This window comes from Triticum urartu, chromosome 6, assembly GCF_003073215.2.
Source record: "Triticum urartu cultivar G1812 chromosome 6, Tu2.1, whole genome shotgun sequence".
Lineage (NCBI taxonomy): Eukaryota > Viridiplantae > Streptophyta > Magnoliopsida > Poales > Poaceae > Triticum > Triticum urartu.
In genome coordinates this window covers 142,862,572-142,882,974 of record NC_053027.1, presented here as the reverse complement: position 1 = coordinate 142,882,974, position 20,403 = coordinate 142,862,572, and the positions used below count along the sequence as shown (strand labels likewise).

The window sequence follows — 20,403 nt, the reverse complement described above, 5'->3', positions numbered from 1 at the left end:
GGTGCCATCGAACGGTTCCGTTGCCTGGGGGTCGACGGCGGTGGCAAGAGGCGGGGCGAGGCGGGGCGGCGCTGAGAGGAAGGTCGGGCAGCCGCCTAAATTTACTGAGAAGCTGCATCTCCAGAGCAAAAACAGGATGGAAGGCTGCATTTTAAGAGATGCAAAGTTAGGCCTCCTTTGGTTCATAGGATAGGAAAGTCATAGGAATAGGAAAGTCATAGGAAATGAGATGACATGTATTTGAAATCCTATGAATAGGAATAGAAAAGAAGGTGCCCTTTGGTTTACATCATAGGATTTTTTTCCATTGAGTCTAGGCTAATGTTTATTTTCCTATGAAATGTGGAGGATAGGAAGAATTCCTCCACAGGAATAGGATTCTATTCCTACAAACCAAAGGGCTCTAACGGAATTTTCCCTATACAAATCCTATCCTATGGGATTCCTACAAAATTCCTACAAACCAAAGCAGCCCTAATATTTTTGGGGGATTATTGGTTTGAGGGATCTGCTAGATAGGCCTTATTCTCTCAAACCAGAAAATTTCCCCCCAAATATCACTATCGGGATCTGCTAGAGATGCTCTTACATCAACTAGTTATATGGCTTCAAGCCTGTAAGTTTAAAAACAAAATACTCTGCTAACTACTGGAATTACCACACGTCTTTGGTCTTAGGAATACTGTTGAAAGTTAGTATTCACAAACTGTGGTGTTGAATGCACACAAAATTGAAAACTGTGGTTTTGAAAATATTTTGCATCCAAATAGGACCCATTGTAATATTCTAGTCTGTGGTATTCTAGAAAGGGTTGGAAGGTCGGCCTGCCTGTTAAGAGGTCCTGTCTTGAGGAAGGAAATTCTTACTTAACCTGACATGTTTCATTGGACAAGTTGATTTAACTGGGCCTTGGTTCAGCTGACTAGTTTTTAGTTGTTTATCTCTTGTAAATGCCATTTTTGTGGTAACCTGATTACATTGCCGAAATCTCCAGGTGGTTGCCAATTGCTTGCATTCACTGCTTGAGATATGGACCCTAGAAGCTGCCAATTCAGAGGCAGCAGGGAGGGAGATTGAGACACTATATAGCAAGCCAGTGGTGTTTTACTTGCTAAACAAGTGAGTTTCCACCTTTGAAGATTTTGTTAGCAATACTTCCTATGTGCATTTACTCAAATTCTTTTATTTTGAATTGCAGAATCAAAGAATTCAGCGAGTGGGCACAGTGCCATGTTCTTGAGTTGGCGTCAAAGTTCCTACCATCTGATAATAATGAAATATTTGACATAATGAACCTGCTTGAGGATAGACTTCAGCATGCAAATGGAGCTGTTGTTTTGGCAACAATCAAAGTGTTTCTCCACTTGACGATGTCAATGACCGATGTTCACCAGCAGGTGTACAGTGTTTCACACATTATGTTCCTGGATATGCAGTCTTACTCTTGCAGCACAATTATTCTCCTTATACTAAATTTGTGGAAGTCTTAATTTTTATCCTATTTATATGCAATCAAATACACTGAATACCACTTCACATAACCAGTAAACATACATATATCTATTCTCTGGGAATTCATGTGGTCTTCAAATTTCTTCATTCAGAGGGCACTTCAGCTATTTGTCTCATGCTTATAGTTAGATATGCGTACACCAATATACTGGATTTTCCTTTTTATGCCACTATTATAGACTTCTTAAGTGAAATGAGATCTTGATTGAGTATCTTCTAAATCCTGTTTGCACCCTCCATTTTAGGTTTATGAACGCATAAAGGCACCTTTGCTTACTCTGGTAGGTGCTGGGAGTCCAGAACAATCATATTCAGTGCTATGTCATCTGCATCTTTTGGTGATGCGTGCTCCCATGTTATTTTCTTCCGACTACAAAAGTTTCTACTGCCAGTTTAGTGATCCTTCGTATGTGAAGAAGCTGAAACTTGAGATGTTGACTGCTATTGCAAATGAGAGCAACACCTATGAAATTGGTATACCAGATATCTGATGGTGTCATATATCTTGCAAAATATTTGATATATTTGTTAGTCCAGTTGTTCCCCCTCCCCCTAAAATGCTCATGCCATATTTTTTTCTTCCTGCTAGTAACCGAGCTGTGTGAATACGCTGGAAATGTTGATGTACCAATTGCAAGAGAGTCTATCAGAGCAGTTGGAAAAATAGCTCTGCAGCAATATGATGTGAATGCTATCGTTGACAGGCTTCTACAATTTCTTGAAATGGACAAGGATTATGTGACTGCTGAGACTCTTGTAAGTTCTATAATGCTAGCTATTGATCCTTACTGTGGGTAAAATCTTGTAGGATTACATTCAACTGTGCATCCTTTTGTGCCTGAATAAAAATTAAAATGCAGGTCTTGGTGAAAGATCTTTTGAGGAAATACCCTCAATGGAGCCATGACTGTATAGCTGTTGTTGGAAATATTAGTAGCCAGAATATTCAAGAGCCAAAAGGGAAAGCAGCTCTCATATGGATGTTGGGTGAATATTCTCAAGATATGTATGATGCTCCATATGTTCTTGAAAATCTTGTTGATAACTGGGATGAGGAGCAGTCTCCCGAGGTACTAATAACACTTTTCTTGTTTTGTGTTGTTCGTATTTCCTGCCAAATTAAGATGTGTCAGTGGGTTTCAGTATGCAATTTTCTTTCTTAAAGTTCTGTAAGAAATTTACATGACTGGCTAAAGTAATTTTCGACGGCAGAATACGAGTTGCTATTGTCCTTGTCCTATATGTATGTTAAAAGTATATCTGCTTTGATCATATGGGCTCATGATGTTGTGTCCTGTAGTATCTAATGGTTTGCTGGTAGTGTACATGTTTAAGATAAAGGCTAAAGCATTAGATCAGTTAGAACTGGAAATGGTAATGATTGCAATCTTGGTTTATAAAGGCTGTAAAGTTGAATGTCCCATCAAGTTTTACTGTAATGAATAGTGTGGTTCATGAGTGAAACTCACATCCTAGCGTGTTAACACGAGACATTTCTCTTGCCGTCTTTTAGTTGATATCTTGAACCAAGTAGTTTATTTGGAATCGGAAGAGGATTTGTAGCACCTGGGTGCTCCACACCCCTATATGAACATTAAGTTCAAAAAAATACCAGGAAATTTCAAAACAAATCTGTGGTTTTGGGATATGAAACCTGGGTGCCTAATCCACTTTCGTGTGAAATTTTGTGAATACCAGGAAACGTATCCGTGGCAAAAAAAAATCCTATGTACAGAAAAAACTGTTTGGATGGATTTTAGTTCAAACTGTATTTTCTTCGTCACGGATATATTTCCTGGTATTTTTCTACGAAACTTCATATGGACGTAGATTGGGCACCCAAGTTTGAGATCCCAAGATTTCAGTTTTTTTTTGAATTTTCCTGGTATTTTTTGAATTTACTTTGTATAGGGGGTTGGAGCACCCAGGTGCTCCTGTGTATTTCCCGTCACTATATAACTCTGTTCCATTTTCAGACTGTTATATGCCATGGTCCACTGTCACAACCCTAGCCAGTAGGTACTTAATGTTTAACTTCACATCATTCTTCCAGTGATGTCTTATTTTCAGGTTCGTTTGCATCTTCTGACTGCGGTGATGAAATGTTTCTTTAAGAGACCACCAGAGACACAGAAGGCGTTAGGGGCTACATTAGCTGCTGGCCTAGCTGATACACACCAGGTTGGATTTTTTTAATGATAGTTGTTGGATTATTCATATCATAACAAATGGTAAAAATGTTGTTTCGCTAGCTTAACTGCCACCTCATTGCAGGATGTTCATGACCGAGCACTTTTCTACTACAGGCTTTTACAGTATGATCCGGCTGTAGCTGAACGTGTAGTAAACCCTCCCAAGCAAGCTGTCTCTGTATTTGCAGACACACAGAGCAGTGAAATCAAAGATCGGATATTTGATGAATTTAACAGCCTATCAGTTGTATATCAGAAGGTACTTAATTTGACATCTGACGTGTAATCGTCATTAAAATTTCGAACACTGATAACTCCATTCATTGATACCTCTATCAAAATTTTGTTGTTACCATTCCCAGCACATGTCAAATTTTGTGCATGTTGTATGTTGCAACATTTAGTGCATCTTGGGGGTTATGTATGTTCAGAACATCTGACAACATTGTTTGTGGACTGCCTTTGTTGTCAATGATGACTGATGAAGGTGCTGAAGATTATGTTTTGGCATAGCAAAGCTTGAGTGGCAAATAATGCAGTCGGGGCAACAGAAATTCATTTCCTTCTACCAATATTCATTAGCTCTCAGTGGAGGCATTTGAAAGCAGTAATTTGGTAATTACTCCCTCTGTAAAGAAATATAAGAGTGTTTAGATCACTACTTTAGTGATCTAAATGCTCTTATATTTCTTTACGGAGGCAGTACTAATAAACTAACAGTTAGCTCATGGGTTTTGGTTGATCATCGGCTATAATCACTTGCAGTGCCAAGGCAAAGCCAGTGTGGTCCCACATGCTTCAACCTTTTAAAGCAAGTGGTTCAGTTCATAAAAGAACCACGTGGAACTCGGTTAATATTACAAATTCATGCATCAGCGATTAGATTAAGCACTGTCCTATAAGCAAAGGCTTTGCTGGGTAGCAGTCTTCAACTATAAAGCTAGTTAGGAACCTTAGTAACTAGTTTCTGAATCCCTGCTTCAGGCAAGTTGAGTTAATGCATTGCAAAAGAGTCCATGCCATGTCACGTGTCGATCTTGTCTTTGTTGAGTTGCAAGAGATGTGCTTGTTCACATCTTTCTGTGATTAGAAATCCACTAGTTTTATTATGGCTAAGATGGGAACTTAATACCAGCATGATGTGCAATTGTTGTCATTGACTACTGTTAGATAAGGTTGGAGCATAATTTGTAGCAAATCAGCTACTCAAATATAATCATCCGCATTTTTATTTTGGAAAATTTACATGAGAAGTATTGACATCTTGATGGATTGCAGCCCTCTTACATGTTTACCGACAAGGAACATCGTGGAACATTCGAGTACTCAGAAGATCTTGCGAACTTAACTGTTGGGGCAGAGGCTCCAGAAACCGTCATTTCTGCCCAAAGATACCAAGAAAACGATAATGATCTTCTGCTAAGTACTTCAGATAAAGAGGACAACGGTATAAGAAGCAGCAATGGTTCTTACACCTCTACATACAATGCTCCTTCCGACTTGCTAAGTTCGCAAACACCAGCTGAAACTGCACTAATAAATCCTGGTAGTTCGACATATTCAACACAAACAAACTTCAGTCTCGATGATCTTCTTGGACTTGGTGTTCCTGATGCCCCAGCACCTCCACCACCTCCTGCACTGGCCCTCAACTCAAAGCCTGTGCTAGATCCTGCGACTTTCCAGAAGAAATGGGGCCAACTAGCATTATCCTTTTCTCAGGTGTGTTGCTTTTAAGTTTTTGTCCCTGCTACATTTTATGATTATGGGCAGGGCAGCATAGTCTTGTGTCTTTTTCTCATTGCCTGGTCAAGTTTCTTATGATTTTAGCAAAGTGATCGCGTGAAATCCTATGTGCTGCCGCTGTCTAATTTGTCCATGAAGCTCATCTCAGCTGTGTTTGAAATTAGCAGTTCTGATATAGTGATGTTCTATGTTCCTCTTAATCGTTTCACTTGGTTTGAGATTATTATGATTTTACTTTGGTAGTATTGCACAAGAGGATTCTGTGTGATGATCTGCTTCTGTTTGTCGTTTTCCTGTATAGGTCCGCCCTTGAAATTCATCATCACATTGATAAGTTTGAAATTGTAATTAACAAATACTTCTCTCATATGGTTTGTTCTGTTGTAGGAATGCTCTTTAAGTCCACAAGGAGCAGCTTCTTTGATGAATCCCCAATCGCTCATTCGTCATATGCAAAGCAACTACATTCAATGCATTGCTTCAGGCGGTCAGCCTCCAAACTACAAGTTCTACTTTTATGGTCAGAAAGCTGGGGCTGCTGCTTTCTACCTTGTAGAATGCATTGTGAACACCGCATCAGCGAAGGCCCAGCTCAAAATCAAGGCCGAGGATGGGACTACTGCTGAGGCATTTTCTACCTTGTTTCAATCAGTATTGTCCCAATTTGGCCATTCTTGATCGTGAGCATTTTCCGTCTTGATGATGCACCTGCCTCCAGCTTTTCTGGCTCTGCACAATATCTCTGCAATCCACTACTTTAAACTCCAAGCAAAGCCTTCCGGTACATCTTTTTATCAGAAGCTTGGAGCAGGTGAAATTTGCCGTTCGCCTCCCAGTGTCATGCAAGTACCATCAGACCATTAGATTCCGCAGGGAAAAGACACCAGAGTTTTTTTTGGGGGGGATTTCTTTTGGTGGGTGAAGTCACTAGCACTGTACATTACTATACATTTCATTCAGTCATCTTGTGAAGCGGCTAATTTCTTCAGGGTTATGGTGGTTTAGATGGTGTGTAACCTTGTTACTGGACTGGACATGATTCCGTTGATGTGGTGAGAATAGATGGATACCTGTAATTTGTTTGCAGGGTGCAATAAAGCAAGAGTATATTCGACTTGTATAAGTTGGCATTCGAAGTACATGTACACAAACAGAAGTGTGGTGATCACAGCAAGTTAAAGTTGAACGTCAACTTCTTAAGATCATAACAATAGGTCAAACAATTAATCTTTACAGACAGTGATGTAGACAAATCGTACCATAATCAACTGGCAAAACGTTGTCTATCTAGTCCTCGTCACAAAATTTCTATGTGGCAATCGTTTAACACGGCTTACTATTTGGAAGTGCCTTAATATTGGGATGACAGCTTCTTCAGAACATTGCAGTTTCTTCAGAACAACCTTATATCAGGTATAAACTGTGACTCAACAACAACACAACTAACTAATTAGCCATGGCCTCAATGAACTGGCGTGCATTCTGGTGTTCCATAAATCCATCTAGGCTGCTGAGGCAGCAAAGCTTCTGCTAGCATTGTAGACTGAATGAATGAGCAGTCAGGCACCAAGAGTACCAAAATTACGCAACACAGCAATAATGAGTAGTACTGCTTACTTCTAATCAATCAAAGCAATTAGTTCAATTAAAACATACACACGCATCAGGCAGAGAAATACAATTCAGACAACTAACACTGAAAGTTCAACATAGCACAATATATTAATAGCAGATCCGTAGCATCTCAGGTATCTAACAAGATCCGATCCAATCCAGGATCGATCCACCGACATAACATTATTCGACACAGATCAGATAGAAGATCACCACCCAGGGATCAAGAACTCAACCACCAGGATTCAATAAACAGCAAAAACATCTACTAGTAGTAACTAAAAGGAGCTGGATCGATCCAGTCTAGGGCTCGCCGGGGATGGGATCAGACGGGGGACAGAAGCTGGAACAAGCTAGGTTTGGGCTCGTCTCCCTTAGTCATGCCGACGACGATGATGAGCGGGATGAAGCCCCAGTGCGCCACCACCTTCGCCGTCTTCATCGTCCACGTGCTCCACTCCTTGGCGAGCTGCACCGCCACCGCCGCCGTGGACTGCTCGTCCTCGGCCGCGGACGAGCCCCTCTTCCCACCCTTGCCCTTCGGCTTCGGCTTCAGCGACGGCCGCGACGCCATGGCGACTCCTCTTGATTCTTCGATTCGCTGGACGAAAACCCTAGAGACGTGGCCTTTGGGGATGTGTTGATCTGTCGTTTGATCTGGTGCGTTGTTTCCGGTTAATATTGGCTGCTTCCTGGGCCAGTCCTTCTCGTGTTTGGTTAGCAACTCAGTAGTATCTCTCTGGGAGACCTCTCATGGGTCCTCAAATGCTTTGGGCTAGGTTTATCTTTGAATTGGGCCAAACTTTCCAAGTAGCCAGGACCTGGGCATTGTGGACATCGAATATTCTATTTGACGCTAACTGCGACAAACTTTCATTGAAACGCACAGGGAACACGTGCGAGCGAACTACATGGGCCGGCCCACTTCTGATCGATTTACCGAGTCACAGGATCCCGGTTTGGTTCCCAAGGCGGTTCTTACTGGTTTTTTGGCTTTTCAGATTTTCCTTTTTTATTTCTGTTTCTGTTTCTTTTCTTCTTTCTTCCTTTTCAAGTTTTATCTCTTTTTTTCTGTTTCCTTTTCTATTTTTTATTTTAGAAAATTTTGAATTCTGAATTAAAAAATGTTCATTTTTTCAATTTTGTTCACAAATTTAGAAAAAAAATACGTTTTGAAAAAGGCTCAGGGTTAAAAAAAGTTCCCTTTTTCTGAAATTTATTCACAAATTCAAAATATGTTCAGAGTTTTCCCAAAATGTTCGTGGTTTCAAATTTTCTTGAATTCCAAATTTTTCCTGTTTTTCAAAATTTGTTCACAGGTTAGAAAACGTTCCAGAATTTCAAAAAATGTTCAGGTCTCAAAATTGTTCAGGGGGTTCCCAAATTTGTTTGGAATTTTGAAATTGTTCAAAATTTCAAGAAATGGCCAATTTTTTGAAATTTGCTCACGTTTATAGAAAAAGAAATTTGAAATTTTGTTCACGTTGTTAAATAAATGTTCTCATGTCCGAAAAATTGTTCACCATTGGAAAAAAACGTCTGGGATTCGAAAATTTTAAGAATTTCAAAAATGTTCTTTTTTAAAATACCGATTTCAAATTTGTTCTCATTGTTAAAAAATGTCCAAACTTTGAAACATTACTTACCTTTTAAAAAGTTATTTATAATTTCCAAGATTTATTCGAATAAAATTAAAAAGTGTTGAGGTTTGGCACTATTGTTAGTTCTTGTATATCAATGTTGCAAATCGGTCACTTACAATTAGAACAAACCCCTCTTATATATACAAGAAAAAATGGTTTTGTATGGTATACTGTGTGCTAAGTATTTTTTTCCTATCAATGAACTTTTCATAATTTTCATAATAGAATCCTCATGTTTTATTATGAAAATTATGAAAAGTGGAGTATTCTTACAATAGGACTTACAACTTCCACCCATCTTCTCCAAAATCATAAGGTTAGTAAATCTTATTAATAAGAGCATAAATACTTTCATTCTAGACATTAAAAAAATCCAAATGGCCTTTTCTATTTATCCATTTTAATTTCATCACTAAATAGAAACCCTTTTGAATTTTTCATTGTATTGAAAGAACCGAAGTTCCTTCCCTTAGAACCGTACTTGAGAGTTTCCTACCTCATACGGCTCAGAAATTGCTATATGAATTTCCCCTATCTTAACTGAATTCGATTTATCAAAAATCGATCCAATTTGTTCTTGGGTTAAGCTTCAAACCCTATTTTTATCAATAATCAGTTTGATCTTTTTTACCACCTTCAGAAGAATGAAGCATAGATAGATATAGAGCCTTGGTTGAAATTTTCTAAAAGGTCGCATGGCTATTGGCATCACTTCATTACGAGAGGTCTCGAGTTCCATTCCTCTAGAGCGCGCGCTTTTTCGTTATTTTTCCTGTTGTGCTATAGTATTTGCGGGGGCTTCCCATCGCGTCTGCTGAGTGTCCTTTTGCCACAAAGTGTGTTGTATATGAGCTCCACTAGTGAGTTCTACTTAAAAAAATACTACTAAAAAAGATAAAGTGAGTGATACTATGAGCGACTAGTCCACGAGCATTCCCTCTGTTGGACTTTCCAGCGAACACTCTTCGTGGGGCTTTTCAGTGGACACTCGAAAGCGCGTGGCAGTGCTATAGCCATCACATGGTGCATCTCAGAGATGGTAGGTGCCGTGCGTGGGTGCACCTCAGGCGAACTCCAACGCAAGACCCCAAATGGCCTGGCCGATGTTTGGGGTAAACGGACAAAAAACGTGGCCCAACGCGTGGGAACAAACGGACAAATGTCCGTTTTTTCGTTCGCTTTCGACCCATTCCCATGCCAAATTTGGGCCGCATTTGCGTCGAAACAGACGCATGCGGACGGGCGGGATGCGTGCCCTTGCCCTTCCCTGGCCCGCCCCTATGTGGCATAGACGCCCTTTTTTCTCTTCCCCTGCCCCTCACCGCGTCTCGCCCCCGGCGTTGCCGCGACTCGTGGACGCCCATATTCCTGGCTGCCTTCCTCGCTTTCCTGCCAGGCCACTCGGACCACGACCAAGACATGCCATAGCTGGCTCCACGCCCGCGTTTCGGAGGACTTTCTTGCTGGCGTTCGCGGCTCTTTGTTGTTGCAGCCGATGGAAGAGAAGATATGCGCGCGGATGATGTCCATCGACCCCAACACCTTCCCGTAGGCACTACATAGCCGTAGGGTGCCGCTTGCCAACTTCCACCTTGCCTGCTGCCTATGATGCGGGCTCGACGTGCTCTTACCGACCACGTCTACACCATGACCGCAAGGTGTTCAATGCTTTGCTCACAAGGGACAATGCATAGTGGGGATGAGTATTTCTTTCACAACTTTATTTGTTCATCGGATGATTCGTCCTCAGATGATGAAGACCTTGTGGTGGCTGCATTGGTCGTCAATGACCACATTTCTGGGAAGTGGCCTCGGTTCAGGGGATCAATCCCGGGTCATGCTCTCGCCTTGAACCACAATAGGGAGAGCGGCCACACCCTACTCTATGCCGATTACTTTGAGAATACCACACTCTTCAAACCACACCAATTCCGTCGCCACTTCCGTATGAGGAGACATGTGTTCAATCGTATTCGGGAGGAAGTGGTAGGATATGACCCATACTAGGATGCCCTTGACAAGCTTGGCTTCTCCTCTTACCAGAAATGCACCGCTACTATTCGCATGCTTGCATATGGAATTCCAGGTGATCTTGTTGACGAGTACGTGCGTATGAGCGAGTCCACATGTCTCCTATCAATGTATAGTTTCTTCAAGGCCATGGTGGCAGTGTTTGGCCCTGAGTGTCGGAGATATGCCCTAGAGGCAATTCCTATATGTTTATGAATAAAGAGAGTCCTTGGACATTATCAATGATGTGTATCAGCAAGTACATGACTTTTTATGGGACTATGCATTGTATGATGACTGTCCTAAAAGGTCGCTAGTCGAAAGGGTAGTGTGGACGCTCAACCAACTAGACTAGTATATGACACAGTGGATGGCTCGGTCTCACTAGCCATGGAGCATTAGATGCTAACCGGATAATATGGGCTCGGAAGGATTTGGTCGGATTCTACATGGTCGGATCTGAGTCGAGATAAGGTCCGAGTCGGACAGACCCAACAATGAGATGCAGCGATATGACATCTGTGAGTCTCTAGTACAACATAAATTCTATGTCCTAATACCTGAGCTGGTGCATGTACTCGAGATGGCAACAAACCTGCTTTAGGCCGACCAAATGCTACTCCATGACTGGGTAGTTAGAAAGGTAGATTTCAGGCTTGTCCAGACCCATGCCATGAGACATGGTCGAGCAAGATGGGATTTGCCCCTCCGACCAGGAGAGATATACTCTGGGCCCCTCGTGTGATCCAACCAAGATAAGCATGGCCACTCGACAAAGATTATGAGATAATCCATTTTGTGGTCGGCATCACTGGAACGAGAAAGAGGTCGGGCTAGCACAAGGATGACAAACTCGCCTTGTACCCGACAACATATATCGTGTGGCAAAGGGAATAGAAGTGTGACATGTTGTACAAGTTCGCCTAACCATCTTCATCGAACACTTGGAGTCGGCATGCCTAGATAGAGGCCGCTACCGACTACACGAGCCGGATGTGATCTGACTTGCGACCAAGTGCAAGAACCTAAGGGGTTGCGCGCTTAAGGGAAGGAACCTGTGAGGTTGGACATGACTCCACGAGTCGGATGGGATCCTACTCGGACTCGGATCCAGGCTGAACATACTTTGGGCTTTAGGATCCGTGCGAGGCCCAAGTGTTGAGCCCGCGATGGATGCCTATATATAGTGAGGGTGCGACACACTCATTTGGTTGATCGCTTCGGCGCTGTCACTAGGTTTTGCATGTGTTGCAAATAGCCACCTCCACTCGCCACTGACTATGTGATCGAACCTAGTAGTCCGCCGCACGGCGTTCCTCCTGCACGCGCGGATACCGTTAGAGGCGGCGCACTTGCGCCGCTCTGACGAACTTGTACGTGGGATCTGACGACCAGCTGTTTGAGGAAGATCGGACAAGGAGGAGACGATCCACGCGGACGCGCTGCCCAAACTCTTCTTCCGCTGCACGACACTACGCGTCTAGTGGTAACGGTCTGTGATCCATCTCCCGTAGCATGTTCTTGGTTGTTCTGCGTGTAGGAAAATTTTAACTTGCAGTCGATGCACCCCACATAGAACCCAACAGTGGTATCAGAGCCACTGCTAGAGGATTTGGATTCAGATTGTATACATATTAGATATGTGGAGGCGGCAGATGAGATCTATTGTCGTTTATGAGATCGACTGTGTGCATGGTTGATGAGATCAACTGCACATGGGGATCGATGATGCGATGTTTTCTATCAATAAATATCAATGAGGTCGTGACACAACCTACCCCTACCGGTCGGTATCCGCCATCGGGGTTAACAGTGAAACGTAAATCTGAATCGGATTCACGATGATCGATAAGATCAGTCAGATCAGAAAATTCGGCGTGATCGGAGCGGGACCGCCGTGTGCGTAGCACCTTGTATTTCGTACACGATCACGCAAAACCGGTAGAATGCGATTCTATGCATAAATTTGTTTTGTAGGTTTGATGTGAATAGTATGGCTCATGTGTATGTGATGCATGTGTGTAAATTATACATGGCCTGCGTGTCATGTTTGTCAGCCGGTAGGAGCCAAAGTGCTGTCATTATTGTTGGGGAACGTAGTAATTTCAAAATTTTTCCTACGCACACGCAAGATCATGGTGATGCATAGCAACGAGAGGGGAGAGTGTGATCTACATACCCTTGTAGATCGACAACGGAAGCGTTTGGTTGATGTAGTCGTACGTCTCCACGGCCCGACCGATCAAGCACCGAAACTACGACACCTCCGAGTTCTAGCACACGTTCAGCTCGATGACGATCCCCGGACTCCGATCCAGCAAAGTGTCGGGGAAGAGTTCCGTCAGCACGACGGCGTGGTGACGATCTTGATGCACTACGGTCGCAGGGCTTCGCCTAAGCACCGCTACAATATTATCGAGGAATATGGTGGAAGGGGGCACCGCACACGGCTAAGAATATGATCACGTGGATCAACTTGTGTGTCAAGGGGTGCCCCCTGCCCCCGTATATAAAGGATCAAGGGGAGGAGGCCGGCCGGCCCTCTATGGCGCGCCAAGGAGGAGTCCTCCTCCTAGTAGGAGTAGGACTCCTACTAGGAGGGGGAAAGAAGTGGGGAGGGAGAGGGAAAGGGGGGCGCCGCCCCCCCTCTCCTAGTCCAATTCCGACCAGGGGGGAGGAGGCGCGCGGCCCACCTTTGGCTGCCCCTCTCTCTCTCCACTAAGGCCCATATGGCCCATTACTTCTCCCAGGGGGGTTCCAGTAACCCTCCGGCTCTCCGGTTTTCTCCGAAATCACCCGGAACACTTCCGGTGTCCGAATAAAGCCGTCCAATATATCAATCTTTATGTCTCAACCATTTCGAGACTCCTCGTCATGTCCGTGATCACATCCGGGACTCTGAACTAACTTCGGTACATCAAAACTCATAAACTCATAATATAACTGTCATCGAAACCTTAAGCGTGCGGACCCTACGGGTTCAAGAACTATGTAGACATGACCAAGACACGTCTCCGGTCAATAACCAATAGTGGAACCTGGATGTTCATATTGGCTCCCACATATTCTACGAAGATCTTTATCGGTCAAACCGCATAACAACATACGTTGTTCCCTTTGTCATCAGTATGTTACTTGCCCGAGATTCGATCGTCGGTATCTCAATACCTAGTTCAATCTCGTTACCGACAAGTCTCTTTACTCATTCTGTAATACATCATCTCGCAACTAACTCATTAGTTACAATGCTTGCAAGGCTTATAGTGATGTGCATTACTGAATGGGCCCAGAGATACCTCTCCGACAATCGGAGTGACAAATCCTAATCTTGATCTATGACAACTCAACAAGTACCATCGGAGACACCTGTAGAGCACCTTTATAATCACCCAGTTACATTGTGACGTTTGGTAGCACACAAAGTGTTCCTCCGGCAAACGGGAGTTGCATAATCTCATAGTCATAGGAACATGTATAAGTCATGAAGAAAGCAATAGCAACATACTAAACGATCGGGTGCTAAGCTAATGGAATGGGTCATGTCAATCAGATCATTCACCTAATGATGTGATCCCGTTAATCAAATAACAACTCCTTGTTCATGGTTAGGAAACATAACCATCTTTGATTAACGAGCTAGTCAAGTAGAGGCATACTAGTGACACTCTTTTTGTCTATGTATTCACACATGTATTATGTTTCCGGTTAATACAATTCTAGCATGAATAATAAACATTTATCATGATATAAGGAAATAAATAATAACTTTATTATTGCCTCTAGGGCATATTTCCTTCAATTATAATGTATAACAACCTGCGTGTCGACTTGTGATTCTCTATAAAATTCATTACTAGTTATAGTAGTTGGATAATAGAGATAAAATTGGTGGCTTGGCGTCCCGGCGTGATGAACAAGATGGAGTTCCTAGATGGTCATCAAAGTCGGAGCCAATCTGGAAGATCATCCATGAAGGAGCCATACTATTTCACAATATATGTTTATTTGTGATTGTTATGCTTCTTGTTTTCTATGCATGTTAAAATGGTAGAATGATCCATCATTAATATCAAATGAATTGCCATCCCCGATGTTGCACCTTCGCACGTCAAGTACGTCTAGTAGTGGGCTCATAAAATTGGAGGTAGCTGAGCACCTCCTCATCACAATTCGCGGCGCGCGTCAGCTTCTGCGAAGGCAACGCTCTTTGAATCACCATTGAGAAGGAGGCTCTTCATAGCTCGTGTCATAGGAAACTACAATTCACTCGCGAGACTCCGAGTACACACGGCATAGATACACGAAACGCTTTTAGGGCCTCTGTTGGCAAAGGCGATACGGTTATGAGAGGTATGAGCACGGGTTATAGAGAAGCTAGATTGACGTGGACCCGGCAGCGACTCCAGTCATAGGTACGACTAGTATATACCGCGGCATGAGCAAGGCGAGATTGGACTTAGCCGAAGTAGTCATAGGCTACTGGCTAGCAGGGTGCTCGAGAACCATCAGATAGTCCGCAGTCGCAGCTCTCACGTTGACTCCCTGATATGAGCCTGAGGAAGTTTGATTGGCAGCGCGAGCCTCGAAGACTTTCAGATGGGATGTTAATCTCCTCTGGTTTCAGACGGGACTGTTGAAATAACCGTTACTGTTAGCTATCTATTATTTCAACATCTGAACTGGTAAGATCGGAGTGCAGGGGAGCTAATAGCTTTTTTCGAGTAGTCTGTCGCTCTATAGAGGCCCAAGATGAAGTCAGGCTGCTTAGTGCGACACAGTGCCGACGACGCACAGCTAAGTTGATTATATGGAAGAGGAGAAGTAGTTCTTGCTCAACACAAAGGATAAACTGAATATGCTGAACATAGCACTCGTTCTATTCGCAAATCAGTTGAGGAAGCACCATGATAGCTCCGGTAACAGGACGATGTACTACGTCAAAGCATGATAGAATGAGACAGAGTATGATCTCCATAATGAAAGACGCAAATCACTTTCGTCGTATGAAAGAAAAGACCTGCCATGGATGAGAGGGCTACACACGGCCTCAGCGGAGTCCCGAACATCGTGGCACGGTCGTAAAGTGCGTGATAGGTAAAAGAGAGACAGGTATCACGTACCGACACGATAGAGTTCAATACAGATCAAGCTGAACTCCATCAGGATGTCAGGGTTCTCGCTCTAGATGATGAGGGCCTATGATTACCCATGAGATTGCCATCTCGAGGCAATGAATGTATAGGGTGAACTTTATTGATTTGACTGATATGATTGAGAAGGTGTGCTCATCAGTAAGAGCATAGAGTATGATTCGGGATCGCACGACCGTAGAGGATCGAGGAGAAAGTTCTTACAACCCGTGTAAGTAGAGCTGATCCTTGAGCACTTGGATTGGCTAAGTCATGGAGGGAAGGTGATCCACTCTGTAGTCGTCCTGTTCTGTAACTAGTTGTGTACTATCAGAACTAAGATGAAACCTTCCGTCTGATATAGACACGCGATGTAGAGAGGTGTCAGGGGTTGGACATCACAGATGTAGAGTAGGCAATCGTTACGCCAGATCTGAGAACTCTTATCCTATTGGATGCAGGAGCAACATGCTCTAGTATCTATCCACGCCATTTAGCGGAGTTCATAGTCCCTTCCGACCAACTGAGAGCGAAGCTTTATCTATGTATGGTCTGTTGTATCTTCATAGGCACAAGCGATAGTCTCGAAGACTGAATGGGAAAATAAAGTCTTCCCGCTGACTGCCACACACTATTCACGAAACACCCCTAATCTTAGGGACGTCGCTACCTTACACATAGTGATGCCGATAGCCAACACCTCCGGACACGCGGAGGGAAGAAAACGATATAGTGTGCATTATTACGTATGATTAACATGCGTCATGTAACTGGAAAGCGACTAAATATGCGTTTAAGCTCACATGAACAATCTGGATTGGATGGGTAGTCGTTTACGAGTTCTTCACTGTGATCCCACGGCAATCCAAGTACCTCGGATCTGCGACCTACACAGGTGGCATACAACCGCGATCACTTATTAACCTTGTCCGGAGCATGATGTCATTTAGTCACGAACGAAGCAAGAGTGAATGGTGTCGCACGTTACAGACTCGGATCGAATCGTCTGCCACGATCGAGTCTGATCCGAGACCAGAGCTTCCTCAGGGGAGAGTTTGATCAGTCGACGAACGTGCGTGACATGAACTTGAACCGTACCGGAACGATGCATCAATACGACGTATGGTGTCACTCTTCTTTCGCACAAGAGGCCACTCTCGCTGATGTGAAATCGCTATTTAATTGATTAAGGAAGGGCCTGTGTACTAGCATGAGGTGGTAGGTGGAGGGTGTCGATCACGCAACACAAGGGCAGGGATGAAGACTCAACAGATCCTAATTGAGACACACATTTGTGTGGTCTGAGAGGTGTTGACACCTAAGTGTGTGATTGACTGACCGCCCGTAATAATAAGGAGCTGAAGTTGAGGGTGAGGACCGGCAGCTCCTAAGTGAAGGCCGTTCCAAGCTCACTGGGTGTGAGGTGAGTGCAAGGTCACTCGCTTCATCAGAGATGCAAGGTACTGACACGCTATAACTTACCACACCATGCTTATCCTAATGCACCTCGACTTAGAGGGAGGGTGGAAAGAGGTAGACGCGAGCGAGGAGAGGAGACAGTGAACGAAGGTAGTTGGGACGGTTGCGCCATAATCTCATAGTCATCAGGAACCATGTATCACTCTCCTAGTCCAAAGTTTGGACACTCCGCACAGAGTGAGAGGAAGGGGCGACAAACAGCACATGGAGTTATTAACCTAATACCGCATCATATTGCCAGCCCTTGCATTCTCTCCAAACTGAAGGCCCCATATTTTAAGGACGCGATCGGATTGATAATTGTTCCTCTATTTCCTCACATGCAATTTTCTCTTCTCGGAGAGTGGAGGTGGGGCCGGTTCGTGCTACCATACATGGACAATCTACTATGCTCTACGTTTGGTCAGTCCAAGAACCACATAACCAATCCTTCTGAAATCTAACCGATGTCCGGCTTCTCACGGTATCAAAATAGTATGAACGTCATACCATATAGTAGTACAGACTCTCTATGGTCCTTGACCTGGAGTCGTTTGACTAAGGACTCTCACCTCTTCAGTGTTATGTGATGCATAACTAATTGCTATGGTTATATGAAATTAATTTTATTGGCATTATTCCGAACTACCGTGAATTGCGGGTTACATTTCAAACTACACCACATAAAATACTCGATAAAGTACTCCCACGATACAATATCACCCAATACATGTTCTAAGCGTATGCCTGCGACTCTCATCGAGGTTTCATATGAACTATGATGTTACAATGCACATAAGACACGTCTGAGGTGCAAATGATCGAGATCAAGCTGGGGACAATCGTATGGTGATTGTTCATTGGCTTAGTATAGAGGGCCGACCATATATATGACGAGCGCCATAAGATCTCTTGTCTATCCAGGGCTTCACAAAAGTCTGAAACTTCAACCGGAGCACTATTTTAACCTACACATAACGTTAGTTTATCTACAAAATTATATCAGATTCTTGAGAGAGAGTGCGTCGCCACGAGAGGAATCTTGCATACCATGGGGCGCACGACCCATTCCCCACTACAATAGCGCGCTTGTGAGTTCAAGTCCATGCTCTACTACCCCCCTGGGCGTGCCCCCTACCTGGAGAGGTGTGTGCCTCTCTGTAGCGGTCCTCTCGCGAGTAACAGTACATTCTTCGCCAATCTAACTCTAGGTATATCCTATAATCTCGCGATGGCAAGGCAAATTATAAAGAAATGTGCCAGTATAAGAATGGCCACTCTTCAACGCTATACGTGTCATCCACGAACTATGCGGCCAGCTGACACAGTAGGCCGAATCAATTGTAGGACACTTATAGAATCTCGGAGGACATCTAGGAAGCGAGGTCCTGTTCTGCAAGATCGGAGACACCTCTCTCGCTCACAGGAGAGGGGAGCACATTAATCATCCGCCACTCATTGTCCAACGCACTGAGCTGCAAAGTATGGTGCATACCCTACCACATCGGGAGTATGTCCTGCCGCTAATAAGGGATGCCTATGGCCATAACCCCATTCTTCATCACGCACGTAAGACTACCATCTCATATCAAAACCCTAGTGTGCATAACTCTTGTATTAATTCTATTGAGATTTCCCAAGTTCCGGAGAAGAAATTGCATGAATGCTAGCGTAGATAGAATTAACAATCTGATAGTGATATAATTGTATCTCGCTGTTAAATTAGCATTGAGCACGAGAGATGTGTCATAAGTTCAGAAGTGTGTCAGATATATGTTCAAGAATCCTATATGCATATTAATACCCCCTCTGAATTATGACCATGTTTATGCTTCATGAATGTCAAAATTTAACTCTCCTTTAGAGTATTCTGTGAGCGGACATCGCGTGTAGATAGATCTTGCACATATAGTTGACAAGCTCTCACACTGTCTTATGAGATTTATTGGGATTCACTTTCTGAACCATATCTTTTGTAGTAGAGAAGTATTGATATGATTTGGGCTTACGTCTATTCCTCTAAAGGGGATATGTCTATATGTGTAGAACGTCACGTACTACATGACACTCTTCACTTCTATAGTTGTATTTGGGAGTTCACAAGATGAAAGGTAGAGCAGTTATAGGTTAATTATATACGCCGAGGGTTAATATCGCATAGGTAGCATGTACCATAAGAAGATGCAATCATATATGCATAGAAACTCCTAAGTATTATGCAGTATGTCTATAACATCGTAAGGCTGTATAATTTGAGATGCTCCATATGTCTAGCATGCTCAATGAGTTATCCGTCTAAGCTCCTCTTAAAATCACTCAATCTTTGTGTCGGTCATTTATTGAGCGCGCATATAGTCTAGATTGTCTAATAGCAACGCTCTAGATTCACGAGTGATAGTGCGGATGACTTAGTCAAGCTAAGGTAGCACCCAGCACGGAGCCCATCCCTATCCAGAGTGCTCGCACTCAACTATTGTATGCTTATATAGTACGCTCGAGTCGGATCATGATGGAACGTGACTTTATATACATAGTCTGGAGTCCGTATAAAATCTACGACACAGTTGTCCTTCACGCGAGGACGCCGGCTTTTATCCTACTATAAGAGTTTTTGTCTCAGGCTATGTTCCCTTGTCGAATTACTACAATATATGTGTCCCAATCTGGCTGAACAGCTTGCTGCAACTCTTTGAATCAGTTTACGATGGAATATTGTGAGGTTGAGTGCGCTCGCTTCATCACATTTAGATCGTCGTACCTCATCATGGAATCTTTCACGTTCTCTGTTGAACATATCTGGATCTCTCTTGCCAGGTATTATTGCATCCAGCTACTGTATTTGGCCAGAGACAATACCTTGCAAAGAGAGTTTATCATTGGACCAGACACTGCCACTCAGGGCATGTATACTCATTTCTCAATGTCACTCCGCGTCATCATCAGTTCGTGCGCCTTTCCGACCAACTTCACTCTTACTTCACTTTTCAATAAATGGATGACGCATTAGATGCCCCCTTATCTTTTCCGAAGGTCCAAAGAAATAGTGACTTCTTTTTCTGGCGCCCGTTGCGCTTTCCGGAGCAGAGTCGGATAAGACGT

General features: G+C 43.4%; 2 protein-coding genes across 2 annotated transcripts; one reads left to right on the top strand and one right to left on the bottom strand.

The window, feature by feature from the left end:
- The first annotated feature begins 959 nt into the window (after nucleotides 1–959).
- LOC125517372 (beta-adaptin-like protein A) lies at nucleotides 960–6,570 on the top strand. The gene is made up of 9 exons (XM_048682564.1): nucleotides 960–1,119; nucleotides 1,199–1,397; nucleotides 1,758–1,986; nucleotides 2,102–2,268; nucleotides 2,373–2,582; nucleotides 3,583–3,693; nucleotides 3,787–3,963; nucleotides 4,983–5,426; nucleotides 5,838–6,570. The coding sequence occupies exons 2-9, from the start codon at nucleotides 1,290–1,292 to the stop codon at nucleotides 6,126–6,128; spliced, it is 1,737 nt and encodes a 578-aa protein (XP_048538521.1). The 5' UTR covers nucleotides 960–1,119; nucleotides 1,199–1,289; the 3' UTR covers nucleotides 6,129–6,570.
- Nucleotides 6,352–7,726, bottom strand: LOC125517373 (mitochondrial import receptor subunit TOM7-1-like). Its single transcript, XM_048682565.1, has one exon. The coding sequence runs from the start codon at nucleotides 7,636–7,638 to the stop codon at nucleotides 7,390–7,392; it is 249 nt and encodes an 82-aa protein (XP_048538522.1). The 5' UTR covers nucleotides 7,639–7,726; the 3' UTR covers nucleotides 6,352–7,389.
- Nucleotides 7,727–20,403: the final 12,677 nt, after the last annotated feature.

Excerpts from the sequence above, each read along its gene's own strand:
- LOC125517372 (XM_048682564.1), top strand. The coding sequence starts at position 1,290 with ATGAACCTGCTTGAGGATAGACTTCAGCATGCAAATGGAGCTGTTGTT. Across the intron at positions 1,987-2,101 it reads GAGCAACACCTATGAAATTG|TAACCGAGCTGTGTGAATAC; the intron begins GTATACCAGATA and ends TCTTCCTGCTAG. Across the intron at positions 5,427-5,837 it reads TAGCATTATCCTTTTCTCAG|GAATGCTCTTTAAGTCCACA; the intron begins GTGTGTTGCTTT and ends GTTCTGTTGTAG.
- LOC125517373 (XM_048682565.1), bottom strand. The coding sequence starts at position 7,638 with ATGGCGTCGCGGCCGTCGCTGAAGCCGAAGCCGAAGGGCAAGGGTGGG.